Source organism: Mustela putorius, unplaced genomic scaffold (genome assembly GCF_011764305.1).
Source record: "Mustela putorius furo isolate JIRA1106 unplaced genomic scaffold, ASM1176430v1.1 tig00000151_pilon_pilon_pilon, whole genome shotgun sequence".
In the NCBI taxonomy this organism is placed as follows: domain Eukaryota; kingdom Metazoa; phylum Chordata; class Mammalia; order Carnivora; family Mustelidae; genus Mustela; species Mustela putorius.
The window spans coordinates 1313557-1329083 of record NW_025421296.1 but is presented as its reverse complement, the minus strand read 5'-3'; the positions used below and the strand labels follow the sequence as shown (position 1 = coordinate 1329083).

At 34.9% G+C, this 15527-nt stretch overlaps 1 protein-coding gene across 11 annotated transcripts in view; it reads left to right on the top strand.

Annotated features, from left to right (window-relative positions):
- Positions 1–15527, top strand: part of CSPP1 (centrosome and spindle pole associated protein 1) — a 167847-nt gene that overhangs the window by 87612 nt on the left and 64708 nt on the right. For all 11 annotated transcript variants that reach the window (XM_045075701.1, XM_045075697.1, XM_045075703.1 and 8 more), the window contains 2 exons: positions 1659–1780; positions 2135–2213. In XM_045075701.1, coding sequence (XP_044931636.1) covers positions 1659–1780; positions 2135–2213 — 201 coding nt within the window. The remainder of the gene's footprint in view (positions 1–1658; positions 1781–2134; positions 2214–15527) is intronic.

The following is a 15527-nucleotide window of genomic DNA, read 5'->3' as shown; positions in this document are numbered from 1 at the left end:
AAAGACTATATTTTCTGTGCTATACTTTCTTTCTATAAAGAAAGTGTGCTATAATTTCAGTAGAACTTAGTCTTTCATTTACAATTAACAAATTGTAGCACTGTGTGTACTGTGTTTATTAGATGTTTTGTTTGTTTCATCTAATGACTTCCTGACTCAAAACACTAGGTGGGATCAAAATTACAGAGCATAGTATGATGGTCTCCACAATGCTTTAGGGATTAAAATGGTTGGCTCCACTGTCTGCAATTTTGGGAATACTACACCTTTATAAAACTTCAGTTTTCTCATTTGTACCGTGAAATAATAGTCTTTTTTTTTCTTACCTACATTTCCAGAGCTGTTGTAAAGATCAGATTCTGTATAAATCTCTATACAAATTTATGATATAATGATGTTGACATTTCCCTTTCATAGCAGTTTCTCTTGACTGCTTTGTTGACGTACCTATGCAGTGAGGTTAGTGAGGTTAGACACATTGAGTGGCCAGTAAGTGTGAAAAATATTAATAACTGGAGAGAACTTGAATGCCTTCTTAGCTCTTCAAAATTGTTTTTGAAATATTCAACAAGGGATAATTTGTTAAGATACACTCAAAAGGGAAGACATTCCAAAAAAAAAAAGAAAAAAAAAAAAAAGAAGACATTCCATTCCAGGATTCCCCCTTTTCTCCTTTTCTCTTTCTGGTCATCTAAAGGAATTTGCCTTTTCCATTTTTACTGTTAGAAAATATTGCCTTGGTGCAAATAGAGAGATGTTTCCTAATCAGCAATGAAGTGCAGAAATAGAGGTCTTCACAAGTTTATGAAAGACAAAACATTATGTCCAAACTTCACTGTTAAGTGGCTTCTCTTTCACATTATATATGACTTCCTTTGAAAGAACAATAAATTGGGGCACCTGGGTGGCTCAGTGGGTTAAGCTGCTGCCTTTGGCTCAGGTCATGATCTCAGGGTCCTGGGATTGAGTCTCTGCTCAGCAGGGAGCCTGCTTCCTTCTCTCTCTGCCTGCCTCTCTGCCTACTTGTGATCTCTCTCTCTCTCTGTCAAATAAATAAAATCTTTAGGGGGGGGGGAAAGAAAGAACAATAAATTATTTTAGAATTAAAAAGTACATTCTTTACCCCCAGTCATATGGAACCGTTTATAATCCCATTTATATCTATTTGCCATTTCTTCCTGCATTATCCTTCTCTTTGTGACTCTAGCAACATGGCAGAAGCATTGTCTTTTCTAGAAAGCCTTACTTCTTCTTTCCTCCTTTCCCCTATGTGAGTTAAATGTCCCTGTTCCATATTCCTACAGCACTGTGTATCTATATTGTTTAACTTCATGCTGGGCTGTAATTGCCTGTTTATTTCTGTATTACTTTGAGGGACAGGGACCGCGTTTGTTCAATACTGGCATAGAGTGACTAATTAGAAATGAATTGTTATTCAAAGTTTTTGTCTTACATAAATGTTATAACTTAAATACTGAGATGTGGTAGTATATTTTGCTTTTTGAATCCTAATTTTTGATAAGAAATTAAAGCAAGATGATGGTCTTTTCTAAAGCAGCAATAAGGTTTTCAATAAAATTGTGCAAAAGAATTATGTCTTGATTTAAAAAAATTACAGTGAAATATGAGAAAATTTTTCCAATTTTCTTTTGATACAGGATTGCACCTCTGCCTCCTCCTCCCCTACTGCCACCTATAGCTACTAACTATCGGACTCCTTATGATGATGCATACTATTTTTATGGGGCCAGGAATAATTTGGATCCCAGTCTTGCTTATTGTAAGTTATCTATAGGCTAAATATTTTTTCCTAGTGATTCAGTTAGGAAAATTATTTTTTTTGTAAGCAAAAATAAATAAGTTGAAAAACCACAGCTTTACTTAATTCAGATATTCATATTTATTGACTTAAAAATGCCCTATTTTAAAACTCAGCTTTATTTCATAGTTACTTATTTTTTATTCAACTTTAAGAAATGTCTATTTTGTGGTTTCTTGCAATGTTCTTTACTAACTCCTGAGAAGGAAATATGAAATTTTTCCCTTAGGTAACATTCAGTGTGTGACTTTTTCTTTAGGAATAAAATGTAAATAAATGGGTACTCTGAAATAAATGTGTTTGTTTTCTTTTAAGATGGTTCAGGAATGATGGGAGTACAGCCTACAGCTTATGTTAGTGCTCCTGTCACCCACCAGCCAGCACAGCCTATTATGTAAGTTATTAAAATAATAATTTGTCTTCCATAGAATCTATTGTTTTTCTTTCAGAACAAATCTAACTTAACTGTCAATTATTGCATAACTAGTATATTCAAAGTATTGCTTTTAAGTCAATGTTTCATAGAAAGTACTTTTAAAAAATTAAAAAGTATTTTAAAAAATTTAAAAATGTTTCATAGAAAGTACTTTTAAAATATTGAGAGAAACCTTATTTTCAACATTAGAAAAGTTATGCATACATACTGAGAAATAAGAATAGAAAAAGCATTGGGCGCCTGGGTGGATCAGTGGGTTAAAGCCTCTGCTTTCGGCTCAGGTCATGATCCCAGGATCCTGGGATCGAGCCCCACATCAGGCTTTCTGCTTTCTGCTCCGCAGGAGCCTGCTTCCTCCTCTCTCTCTCTGCCTGCCTCTCTGCCTACTTGTAATCTCTGTCTGTCAAATAAATAAATAAAATCTTAAAAAAAAAAAAGAGAGAAAAAGCATATGAAAAAATTGAAATCACCTATAATCCCCATCCAGTGATAGGTGCATCTAACTGAGCATTCAGGAAGTCTTATTTAGTCACAAAATCATATACACAACATACACCAAAATTATCTTATATTGTTTATATTGTTCTGTAACCTTTTAAAATTAAAAATATATCATAAATATCTTTATACTATATAGCATTATTATTTAAAATTAAACTTTTTATTAGAGATAATTATAGATTCCCATGATGTAATTATAAGAAATAATATAGAGACATCTTGTATTTCCTTTACCCAGTTCGTAATGCTAAGAAGATATCTTGCAGAATTGTGGTACAATGACATAGCCCAAATATATGACATCGGATACATTCAAGATACAGAACATTCATCACAAGGATCCATTATCATGCCCTTTCAGCCACACCTAGTTTCTTCCTGCCCCTACTCCCTCCATAGGCACTAGGAACAACTAATCTGTTCTCCATTTCTTTAATACCATTTAAAAAATGCTATGTAAACATGGAATCATATATGTAACCTTTTGGAGTTTACTCTTTAAAATCAGCATAATTCCCTTGTGATCCATCCAGTTGTTGAATGTATAAATTGTTTATGCTTATTGCTAAGTATCATTTCATTGTATGTTTGTACTACAGTTTAAACATTTCATCGTTGAAGGACATTTAAGTTAGTATGAATAAAGCTGCTGTAAATATTCGTGTACAGGTTTTGAACATAGCCTTTAGTTCTTTAGGATAATTGGTCAGGAGTGTTATTGTGGGTTATATGGTAGTAACAACTTTGTTTTATGAGACACTGCCAAACTTTTCATAGAGACTGTACCATTTCACATTTATATTGGCAGTGTATCCAGAATCTGGTTTCTTTACATCTTTACCAGCATTTGGTGTCATGACTTTTGTTTATGCCACTTTGATAGGTGTGTAATGATACATCATTGGGTTGTTTTTTTTTTTTAAGATTTTATTTATTTGTTTGAGAGAGAGATAGTGAGAGAGAACATGAGCAAGGAGAAGGTCAGAGGGAGAAGCAGACTTACCATGGAGCTGGGAGCCTGATGTGGGACTCGATCCTGGGACTCCAGGATCATGACCTGAGCCGAAGGCAGTCGTCCAACCAACTGAGCCACCCAGGCGCCCCCATCATTGGGGTTTTAATTTACGTTTCTCTGCTAGTGATGATGCTTACCATCTTTTCATGTATTTATTTGCCATATATTTGATGAAATGTCTCTTGATATTTTTTACACATTTTATTTTACTTATTTATTTTTTTAAGTAGTCTGCATGCCCACGATGGGGCTTGAATTCACAACCCTGAGATCAAGAGTTGCATGCTCTACTGACTGAGACAGCCAGGTGCCTCATTTTTTACACATTTTAAACTGGAGTTGTTTTTTTTTGTTTTGTTTTGGTTTTTTTTTTGAGTTTTTGAAGCTTCTTGATATATTCTATATACTAGTTCTTTGTCAGATATTTGGTATGCAAGTATTTTCTGTCAGTCTAAAACTTGTCTTTATCCTTTGAGTAGGGTGTTGCATAGAGCAAAACTTTTGAATTTTGATCAAGCCCAATTTATCAGTTTTTCCTTTTATGGATCGTATTTTTAGTGTCAAATCTAGTATTCTTTTTCTAGGCCTAGATCCCAAGGATTTTCTCTGTTTTGTTTCTTTTTTCCCCTTTCCCTAAAAGTTCTATAGTTTTTCATTTATGTCCATGATCCATTTTGAGTTAATTTTTAGGTAAGATGTGAGGTCTAGATTGAAGGGTTTTTTTTTCCTCCCTATGGATGTCTAGTGGTGCCCAGCATTATTTGTTAATAAGATTACTTTTCTTCTATTGGATTACTTTTGCATCTTTGTCAAAATCCACTGCACTAATTTTTGTGATTCTGTTTCTGGGATTCTGTATTTTATTCCATTGATCTGTGTGTTTATCCTTATGCCAGGAGCATTGATTATCATAGTGCTGTAGTAAGTTTTGAAATTGGGGAAGTGTGAGTTCTTCAAATTTGTTTTTCTTTTCCAGGATTGCTTTGGCTGCTGCAGGTCCTTTGCATTTCAATGTGAATTTTAGGATAAGCTTGCCAATTTACACAAAAAGTCAGTTGAGATTTTTGGTAGACATTATATGGAATCTGCAGACCTGCTCAGTATTGCCTTAATTTTTTTTCAATTTCTTTATTGTGGTAAAACACACATAACATAAAATTTACCATTTTGAGCATTTTAAGTGTGTTGTTCAATGGTATTAAGTACATTCATATTGTTGTGCAACCATCACCACCACCTGTTTCTAGAACTCTTTTAATCTTGTAAAACTGACTCTACCTGTTAAACAAACATCTCCTTATTTCCCCCTCCTTCTGCCCCTTTCTGTCTCTGTCATTTCAAATACTTCAGATGCCTCATAGAAGTCAAGTCTCATGTAACTTTTTTTTGTGTGTCTGGCTTATTTTACTTATAATGCTTCAAGGTTAACCCATGTTGTGGCACAAGTCAGAATTTCCTTCCTTTTTAAGGCTGAATAATATTCCTCATATGTAGAGGAATATTTTGCTTATACATTTTGCTTATACATTCATCCGTCAATAGGCACTTGGGTTGCTTCCATGTTTTGCTGTTGCAAATATGCAGTTGTGAACATGGGTATACAAGTATGTCTTCTGGACTTCACTTTTGGTTCTTTAAAGTATATACCCAGAAGTGGAATTGCTGGATCATATGGTAATTACCTATCAGGTAACCATCATACTGTGTTCCACTGCAGCAGTACTATTTTTCATTCCCATCAACTGTATATGAGGGTTTCAGTTTCTCACCTTCTGACCAACACTTGTTATTTTTGTTTTATTTGATAAGAGCCATGCTAATAGATATGAATTGTTATCTCATTGTGATTTTTATTTGCATTTCCTTACAATTACTGTTGTTGACTGAAGTTTTATGTGCTTATTGACCATTTGTCTGTCTGTGGAGAAATGCCTGTTCAAGTCATAGTTCATTTTTTAATTGGGTGTTTTGGTTTTTTGGTTGATGAATCTTGAGTTCTCTTTTTTTGTGGATATTAATTCCTTATCAGATTAATGATTTGCAAATATATTCCCCCATTCTTTGTGTTGCCTTTTTACTTTGTTGACAGTACCTAGCAACACTATCAATGCACACAAAATTTTAATCTTCATGGTTTTATTTGCCTTTTTTTTTCTTTTTTGGCTGTGTCTTTGGTGTCCCAGCCAAGAAATTATTGTCAAAACCAAACTATGAAGCTTTTTTTTTTTTTTAAAGATTTTATTTATTTATTTGACAGACAGAGATCACAATTAGGCAGAGAGGCAGGCAGAGAAAGAGGGGAAGAAGCAGGCTCCCCACTGATTGGGGCTTGATCCCAGGACCCTGGGATCATGACCCGAGCCAAAGGCAGAGGCTTAACCCACTGAGCCACCCAGGCGCCCCCAAATTGTGAAGATTTTGCTTTATGTTTTCTTCTAAGAGTTTTTTTTTTTTTTTAAAGATTTTATTTATTTATTTGACAGAGAGAAATTACAAGTACACTGAGAGGCAGGCAGAGAGAGAGAGAGAGAAGGAAGCAGGCTCCCTGCTGAGCAGAGAGCCCGACGCGGAACTCGATCCCAGGACCCTGAGATCATGACCTGAGCCAAAGGCAGCGGCTTAACCCACTGAGCCATCCAGGCGGCCCTCTTCTAAGAGTTTTATAATTTTTGGCCTTACATTGAGGATTTTGATCCATTTGGTAGGAAGCGTTATTAAGGACCCAGCTTCATTTTTCACATGTGACTATCATTTTCTTAGCATCATTTGTTGAAAAGACTGTACTTTTCCTATTGTATGTTCATGGCATCCTTGCAAAAATTATTTTACTTTGCATCCATGCATTTAGTTCTGAGTTCTATTCATTTGTTATATATGTTTCTTTATGTGCCACTACCATGCTGTTTTGATTATTGTAGCTTTGTGGTAAGTTTTAAAATCAGGAAGTATAAGTCCTGTAGCTTGTTCTTTTTTAAAAATTTTTTGGCTATTTGAGGTCCCTTGAGAAAATAAAAGTAAGGGTGTCTCCTCTACAAAAAAAAAAAAAATTCATTGAGTTTTAGATAAGGCTTGCATTGAATATGTGCATCACTTTGGGTAGTATTGACATCTTAGCAGTATTAACTCTTCTAATCCACGAATGGGGTACATTTCCATTTATTGTCTTTTTAAATTTCTCTCAGCAGTGTTTTAAAGTTTTCAGTGTATGTACGAGTCTTTTACCGCTGTTTTCTTTGATACTATTATATTGCATCAAATATTTTGTTCTCTTTGATGCTATTATAATTGGAATTACTTTTGTAATTTCCTTTTCAGATTATTTATTGTGTATAGACATGCAACTGATTTTTGTGTTAACTTTGTATCCTACCATTGCTGAATTTGTTTTACTAACAGGTATTTTTTTGTGTGGAGGATTTAGAGTTCTCTCTGTATAAGATCATGAGTCATCAACTAATAGAAATTTACTTCTTACATTCCAATTTATATGCCTTTTACTTATTTTTCTATCCTAATTGCTCTGGCTAGAACTTCCTATACTACGTTCAATAAAAGTAGAGAAAATGGGTACTTTTGCCTTGTTTCTGAACTTTGAGGAAAAGATTCCCGTCTCTTAAATATGGTATTTATTATGTTAAGGTAGTTTCCTTATCAAGAAAGATTGTTGAATTTTATTATTCTTTTACAGCATCAGTTGAGGTGATCATGTGTTTTTTTTTCTTTCTTTCTGTTAATGTGGTATATAGTATTGATTGATTTTTATATATTAGCCATCCTTGTATTCCAGGAATAAATCCTCCCTTGACCATGGTGTTTAATTCTTTTAATAGGCTTTTAAATTTAGCTTGCTAGTATTTGTTGAGGATTTTTACATCAGTGGACACAAGCAATATTGGTCTGTAATTTTCTTGTAGCATCTTTGTCTGGTTTGGATATAAGGGTAAAGCTGCCTTCTTAGCATGTGTTAGGTTGTCTTCCCTCCTCTTCAAGGTTTTGGAAAAGTTTGAGAAGGATTGAAATTAGTTTTTCTTTAAAGTGTTTGGTAGACTTTACCCATTGAAGCCATCAGGTCTGTGGCTTTACTCTGTCAGGAAATTTTTGATTAATGATTCAATTTCCTTACTAATTATAGGTCTTTCCAGACTTTCTATTTCCTTATGGTTTAGTCTTATATTTTAACAATATTAAGTCTCCAATCCATGAATGTGGAATTTCTTTAAAATTATTTGGGGTTTTTAAATTTCTTTCAACAATGTTTTGTAACTTTTAGACTATTTAACTTCTGTTTATTTATTCCAAAGTATTTAATACTCTTCGGTGTTGTGAATGGAATTGTTCTCTTAATTTCATTTCCATATTATTCATGGTAGTTTATAGAAATACAATTGAATTTTGTGTATTGATCTTGTATCCTGCAACTTTGCTGAACTCTTAACAGTTTTTAGTGGATTTCTTAGCATTTTCTGTATGCATGATTATGTCATCAGTAAATGAAGATAATTTTATTTCTTCCTTTCCTTCTTACACCTTTTATTTCTTTTTCTTCATTAATTGTCTTGCTTAGAACCTTCAGTACAATGTTGAATATATCTTATGAGAGTGGGTATCTTCATCTTATTTTGATCTTAAGTGAAAGACATTTATAACCATTAAGTATGATATTAGTTACAGTTTTTTTGTAATTGCCTTTATCAGATTGACGAAGTTTCCTTTTATTTTTTGTTGATTGTTTTGATCATAAATGGTATTTAGAATTTTAACATATTTCAACATATTTCTAAATTAGAAGTTGAATTTTGCCGGATGGTTTTTCTGCATTTAATGAGATGCTTCAAAGGTTTTTGTTCATTATTCTATTAATATGGTGTATTATATTAATTAGTTTCAGATCTTAAATCAACCTTGAAATCGTGTGATAAATCCCACTTGGTCATGAAGTACTATTCCTTATTATGTGTTGCTGGATTATTCAGTTTGCTAATTTTTGGTTGAGGACTTTTGCCTCTGTATTTATGAGTGATATTATTCTTTGGTTTTGTTTTCATGTCAGATTTTTAAAAAATTTTTTTATTTATTTGAGAGAGAGTGGATGAGTGGGGGGAAGAGAGAAGAAGGAGGGAGGAAGAATCTTAAGCAGACTGTGAGCTGATGGTGGAGTCCAGTGGGGGGCCCAGTCCCACAACTCTGAGATCATGACCCAAGCTGAAACCCAAGACTTGGGTGCTTCACTGACTGAGCCACCCAGGTGCCCGTTCATGTCTGATTTTGGTATCAGGATGGTACTATTACTAGCCTAATAGAGTTAGTTCAAAGTGTGCCTCCATTTTCTGTTTGGGGTTTGTGAAAGATTGTTGTTAATTCTTTCATTGTGGTAGAATTTACCAGGAAATTAATTGGGTCTTGTCTTTCCTTTGTGGGTAGTTTTTTTTGTTTGTTTGTTTTTTGTTTTTTTATTTTACTAATTCAGTGTCTTTACCTGATGTCAGTTTATTTAACTTTTTCTTATATCTGTTTTGGTAGTTTGTATCTTTCTATGAATTTACCTATGTCATCAAGATGATCTAATTTTTTGGGATAGTGTTGTTCATAGTATTCCCTTACATAAGTCTTTCTAATTTTTATAAGGTCAGTAGTGATACTCTTTCTTTTATTCCTGAATTCAGTAATTTTAGTCTTTTTTTTTTGACCAAAAAAAAAAAAATTCTAGCTGAACTTATGTCAATTTTGTTGATCTTTTTAAAGAATTAACTGTTCATTTATCTGATTTTCTCTCTTGTGCTTCTAATTTCCATTTCATTTATTTCTTCTCTGATCTTTTTGTTTCACTCATTTTGCTTACTTTGGTTTCAGTTTGCTTTTAAATTTTCTAGTTTTTGAGGGTAGAAGGTTAGGTTATTGATTTGATGTCTTTTTTAGTGTATATAAATATAAATTTTCCTCTGGGTACTATTTTAGCTGCATCGCTGACATTTTGTATGTTGTTTCTTTATTTTCATTCACCTCGAAGTATTTTCCAATTCCTTAAGAAGGGTAGACATGGTATTGACTATCCGGAAATCTAGGAAAAGGAGAAAGGAGATTTTGAAGACTGGAACAAAGGGAAAAATCATGAAGGGAGACATCTTGACCCAGCATTCCAAGAAGAAGATGAAACCCTTACCAATACCAAGCCCAAGAGGAAAAGGGTATTGCCCAAACTCAAGGCCCCCTGTGAGGGAAAGGGATTGATGGTCCCAAGACCGGAAGGACCCAGAAGAGTTTGTCCCTCCAATGGTCGATACACTGATTGTTGACTGAGCCCAGTACTGAGGCTTGATTCTGCCATGGTAAATCAGCCAACACTTAGTAATAATTCCTAATACTCAAGATCTCACAGAGTCCTCTTAAAAATGAAAATTTTGACTCACTTAATATTGGTTGACAAGGAGATCTGGTGGAGATGGATCATGGTAAGCAGTGTCCAGTCCTCATATATAGGACCACCAAAATGTTAAGGTGGCCTGGTGATATGGGTGACAAAGAATTGCACAAATAGAGCCATAAGCAGGACAGAGTTAATCCACTTTCTCAGGGGGAGAAGAGGGACCAGATGTTAGGTGAGATGTTGGCCCCAAGTTTCTGTCAGGCTGAGCCCTTTAAGGGTTTTGAAGATGTGAGAGGATTGTCCCTATGTCCAATTTCTCCTCTAAGTTCTTCATTGATCTGTTGGTTACTTTAGAGTGTGTTGTTTAATTTCCACAAAATTGGGGTACCTGGGTGGCTCATTCGTTAAGCGTCTGCCTTTGGCTTGGGTCATGATCCCAGGATCCTGGGAATTGTGAATTTCTCAAATTTTCTTTTCTTACTCACTTGTGGTATAATTCTTTTGCAGTTAGAGAACATACTTTGTATGACTTCAGTCCTTTTAAATTTAATGAGGCTTGTTTTATAACCTACATATGGTCTGTGCTGGAGAATTCTCTATAAACTTGAGAAGAGAGTGTATTGTCCTGTTGTTGAGTGGATCATTCCATCAGTGTGTCTTAGATTTAGTTGGCTTATAGTATTATTTTTTGTATTTCCTTGTTGATCTTCTATGTAGTTGTTCAGTTGTCCTATCTATTATTAGAAGTGAAGTATTGAAGTCTCTATTATTTTTGATTTCTCTGTTCTCTTCTGTTTTTGCTTTTTATATGCTAAATCTCTGTAGTTATGTACATGTATGTTTATTATTTCTTAATGTTAAGTTGACCCTTTAACAGTATAAGAGATTCTTTTTTGTGTCTACTAATGGTTTTTGACCTTAAGTGAATTTTTCTGTTATAAATTTGCTACTCCTGTTGTTGTTGTTGTTGTTTTTTTAGCTTGCATGCTATATAATTTTCCATGTCTTACCCTCAATTTATTTGTGTATTTGAATCTAAAATCTGTCTCTGCAGACAGCATACCTTTGCATCCTGGTTGTTACCCTCTATCTCCCTTCCCCACGCCTTGTCCCCTGGCCCACTTTTTTCTGCTAGCTTCTGCCTAAATTTATGTATAGTGCAATTCTTATTAAGATAGGATTTTTGTGAGCTATTTTGCTTTTTTAAAAAACAACAACTCTTTGTTTTTCTTTTCCTCTATTAAGGCCTTCTTTTATGTTAAATATTTTTTCAAAGATTTTATTGATTGGTTGGCTGATTGATTTAGAGAGCATGTTCATGCACCTGCCAACCAGGGAAGGGGAGAGGGAAAGGAAGGGAGAGAAGTAGACTCCCCATTGAGCACAGAGCCTGATGCTGATGCAGGACATGTGAAAGAGTTAGATGCTGGGATGCCTGGGTGGCTTACTTGGTTGGATGTCTGCCTTCAGCTTGGGTCATGATCCCAGGGTTTTGGGATTGAGTCCCACATCAGGCTCCTTACTCAGCAGGGAGGCTATTTCTGCTTCTCCCTCTGCCTATTGCTCCCCCTGCTTGTGTGCTCTCTCTCTTTTTCTCTAACAAATAAATAAATAAAATCTTAAAAAAAAAAAAAAAAGATGCTTAATCACCTGAGCCACCCAGGTGCCCTTATATTAAATATATATTTTTTAAAGATTATTTATTTATTTGACACAGAGAGAGATTACAACTAGGGAGAGAGACAGGCAGAGAGAGAGAGAGAGAAGCAGGCTCCCTGCTGAGCAGAGAGTCCAACTTGGGACTCGATCCCAGGACTCTGGGATCATGACCTGAGCGGAAGGCAGAGGCCCAACCCCCTGAGCCACCCAGGCGTCCCAAATATTTTATAGCATTCCTTTTTAATTCTCTTTTAGTTATTATTTTTGTGGGCTTTTTTGTTTTTGTTACAGATTGAAATTACTGTGTTAATTTAAAAGAACTGAGTTTAGGTGAATATTAATTTAAAATAGTAAAAAGTTTTTTCTTAAAGTCTTTGTCCAGCAAGTCCAACAGGTTGGTTTCCTCAAGGACTTTGTATTGACTAATTGCTTTTTCCTGTTTATTTTATACCTCCCTGTTCCTTTGCTAGTCTCATATAAATTTTTTAGTTATTGAAAACTGGACATTTAAAAAGAAATGTGGCAACTGTAGAAACCTGATTTTCTCCTTTCCTAAGGCTTATTGTTGCTATTTGTCATTGTGGCTCTTTTTAAAGTAACTATTATGAACTAATTCTATAAAATTTATATTCTTTGTTATATATGGCTACTGATGCCTCTTCTCGTTTAGCTTAATGATTAGCTCATGACTGGACAGAGATTTCCTTAAAGGGCTTAAATTTCCTTAAAAGACTTAAATCTGTAATACTCTTTGTTGAGTGTTTTGTGTTTGTGTTGGGGCATGTTCAGTACAATATTCCAGCAATTTCCATCTCTGCTTTAGCTTTTACTTCTTCTAGCATAGAGCCTCAATACCAGCAGAAGTGAGAGATCAGGGTGTTCTCACAGCTTTTCTGGATATCTGCTAACTCTGCATATGCATGTGACTTTCTGGAGTCATAGGAATATGTTAGTTTTTCAAGCCCCTGTGGATATGTTTTTCCCTAATTTTTCTTTTGATTTTTATTTATTTATTTATTTATTTATTTATTTATTTTTTGAGGGATTGGTCAGGCCTTTGCTTGCCCCAGTGGTTTTACTGCCACAGATACTGCAGTGTTGCACAATTGCTGCTGATTTTTTCTTTTCTTTTCTTTTTTTAAGATTTTATTTATTTATTTGACAGAGAGAGAGATCACAAGTAGGCAGAGAAGCAGGCAGAGAGAGAGGGGGAAGCAGGCTCCCGCTGAGCAGAGAGCCCGATGCGGGACTCGATCCCAGGACCCTGAGATCATGACCTGAGCCGAAGGCAGAGGCTTAACCCACTGAGCCACCCAGGCACCCCTGCTGATTGTTTTCTACAAACACTTCATGATAAGAATATTGATACTGAGCAAGCTCTAAGTATGCTTTAAATAAAGGCAGGATTTCCCGGGAGCTGCCAGATAGGTCAAAATAGACATTTTCCTAGAAATTGGCTCTTGGGGGAGCTCCAAACCTGTTCTGCATTTCCAGTGGCAGTGCTGCTGGTTTTTACAGCTGCCATTTGTGGCATGCTGTTGGATTTTAAGGTTTCAGTAGAGCTAGGTGGAAGTTGAATGGGAAGGGACAGATTCACATGCCATAAAGATTGTTGTTCTTAATGAAAATTTTTCTTTTTTTCATTTTTTAAAACTCTTCTTGGATTGTTGCAAGCCTTACATTAATTTTCAAAATTATAAAAAAGTTGATTTTGGCAATTTTTAACAGTGTTTTCAGTACTTAAATGGAGTAACAGATTTTCAGAGGTCCCTACTTTGCCATTGTGGAAGTGTTTCCAGTTTCAGAAAACTCATCTCCACAAGATCCCTCATACCCATTTACTGTTAGTTGTGAGTCCTGTCCCCAGTATAGTCGTTTTTTAAGTTGTCTTTTTTTTTTTCTATTATGTTTTTCTGAATGCCACATTACAAAGTGTAAAATTGTGATATAAAGTAACAGTTAAATAGTGGAATAACCTCCTTAATTTCTTATAAACTGTTTCCTAATGTATTTATTTTTATTTCCAAGCATTTTAGCCTAATTAGAGGTGGAAGGAACCTGCGCTTCTGTTAACTCTTTTGATGTGCACCTGATCTGTCGTCTTTCCAATGTTTTATTTCTTTAACACAGCTGAATTCATAGGTAAAAATGTTATAGGAAAGGGGCTTGTAAGTCTGCCATTCAGTCCCCAAAACTATTCACTGCTGGATGACTTGTCCTTAGAATTTTAATTGTTCAAATTGGATACACATTTACTAAAACATTATCATAATAGCAGCAATTTCAGTTTATAGAGTAGTATATGCTACTGTCATGTCATTATATGCATTATACATTATATGTATCAATATTTGCAGCTGAAGAAATTGTAACTCAGCTATATAAAGTGACTCCCCTAAGTCCTCCCTGAATAAGCAATTAAGGTAGAAATCTAAAAGTAGTTTTTTTTGGCTGCAAAGCCTTAACTCTTTGCCACACTTTAGGCAACTTATCAAAATTACATTGTAATGATTTGTGATAACAGAAGAGGTTATAATTATTTTGTAAACCAACGTTTGCCACTATACAAAGTACTGTCTTTTTGGTGAGCAGGGTTTTATTTAGGACCAAATTAAAGAACTTCAGAGCTGAAAAGGATGTTTGTGATTTCTTAACATGAGGTATTTAGGTTTCAGAGGGGCTATATAAATCCATTGAAATATTGTATGCATAATTTATGTGTGTGTATGATATATATATATATATATATATATACATTCATACATATGTTTCTGCAATGAAAGTAGGTTTTAATCAAATTCTCAAATTCTCAAAATGTCACAGATTCCCTTCTCAAAAATTAGGAGATACATTGATGGGCATCTGAGGATATAGTGAAGACCAAATTATTTCCTATAACTTTGACATTGTCATCCACTTCTCCAGTTTGATAGTGGCATGGCATTGTCCTTAATAACCTCTTTGTCACATTCTTTTCTTGCATGTCAATAAATTTGACTGTCGTCTCTCTGGTGCACTTCCAGGTCTGGATGATATCTAAGTAGTAAGAGCTCTGAATCACCAGAGAAAGACGGATAAAAGGGAAGAGAGGAAGAGGAGCTTTCATTTGCTCAGGAATCACTGCTCCAACTTTACCCAACACTTAGAATCACCTTTGGCACAATTTCCATCCCAGGTCTCATAAGCCGGGCAGAGTTTTAGAGATTCTACTAGTCTTTTTTTTTTTTTTTTTTTTTAAAGATTTTATTTATTTATCAGAGAGAGAGCGAGCACAGGCAGACAGAATGGCAGGCAGAGGCAGAGGGAGAAGCAGGCTCCCTGCTGAGCAAGGAGCCCGATGCAGGACTCGATCCCAGGATGCTGGGATCACGACCTGAGCCAAAGGCAGCAGCTTAACCAACTGAGCCACCCAGGCGTCCCGAGATTCTACTAGTCTTAAGCCATCAGTATCATCAGTAAAATCTGTAAGGTCTCTTAAAAAAAGAAAAAAAGAATAAAGTATAGCTTTATGTATTTTTTTCTTCTATTTATTTTTAAAATGCTGATAAAATATTAAATTAATAGTTTTACAGCATTGCTGCATACATAATTATTATGTAGAAGGCAGTTCTAGGAAACGGCAGTTTCTTAAGTTAAATATGCTCATCAGACATCACTTGAATTGTCCTCCTAGGTATATGCTTAAGAGAAATGTAAATATCTGTACACACAAAGACTTATATGTGAATGTTTG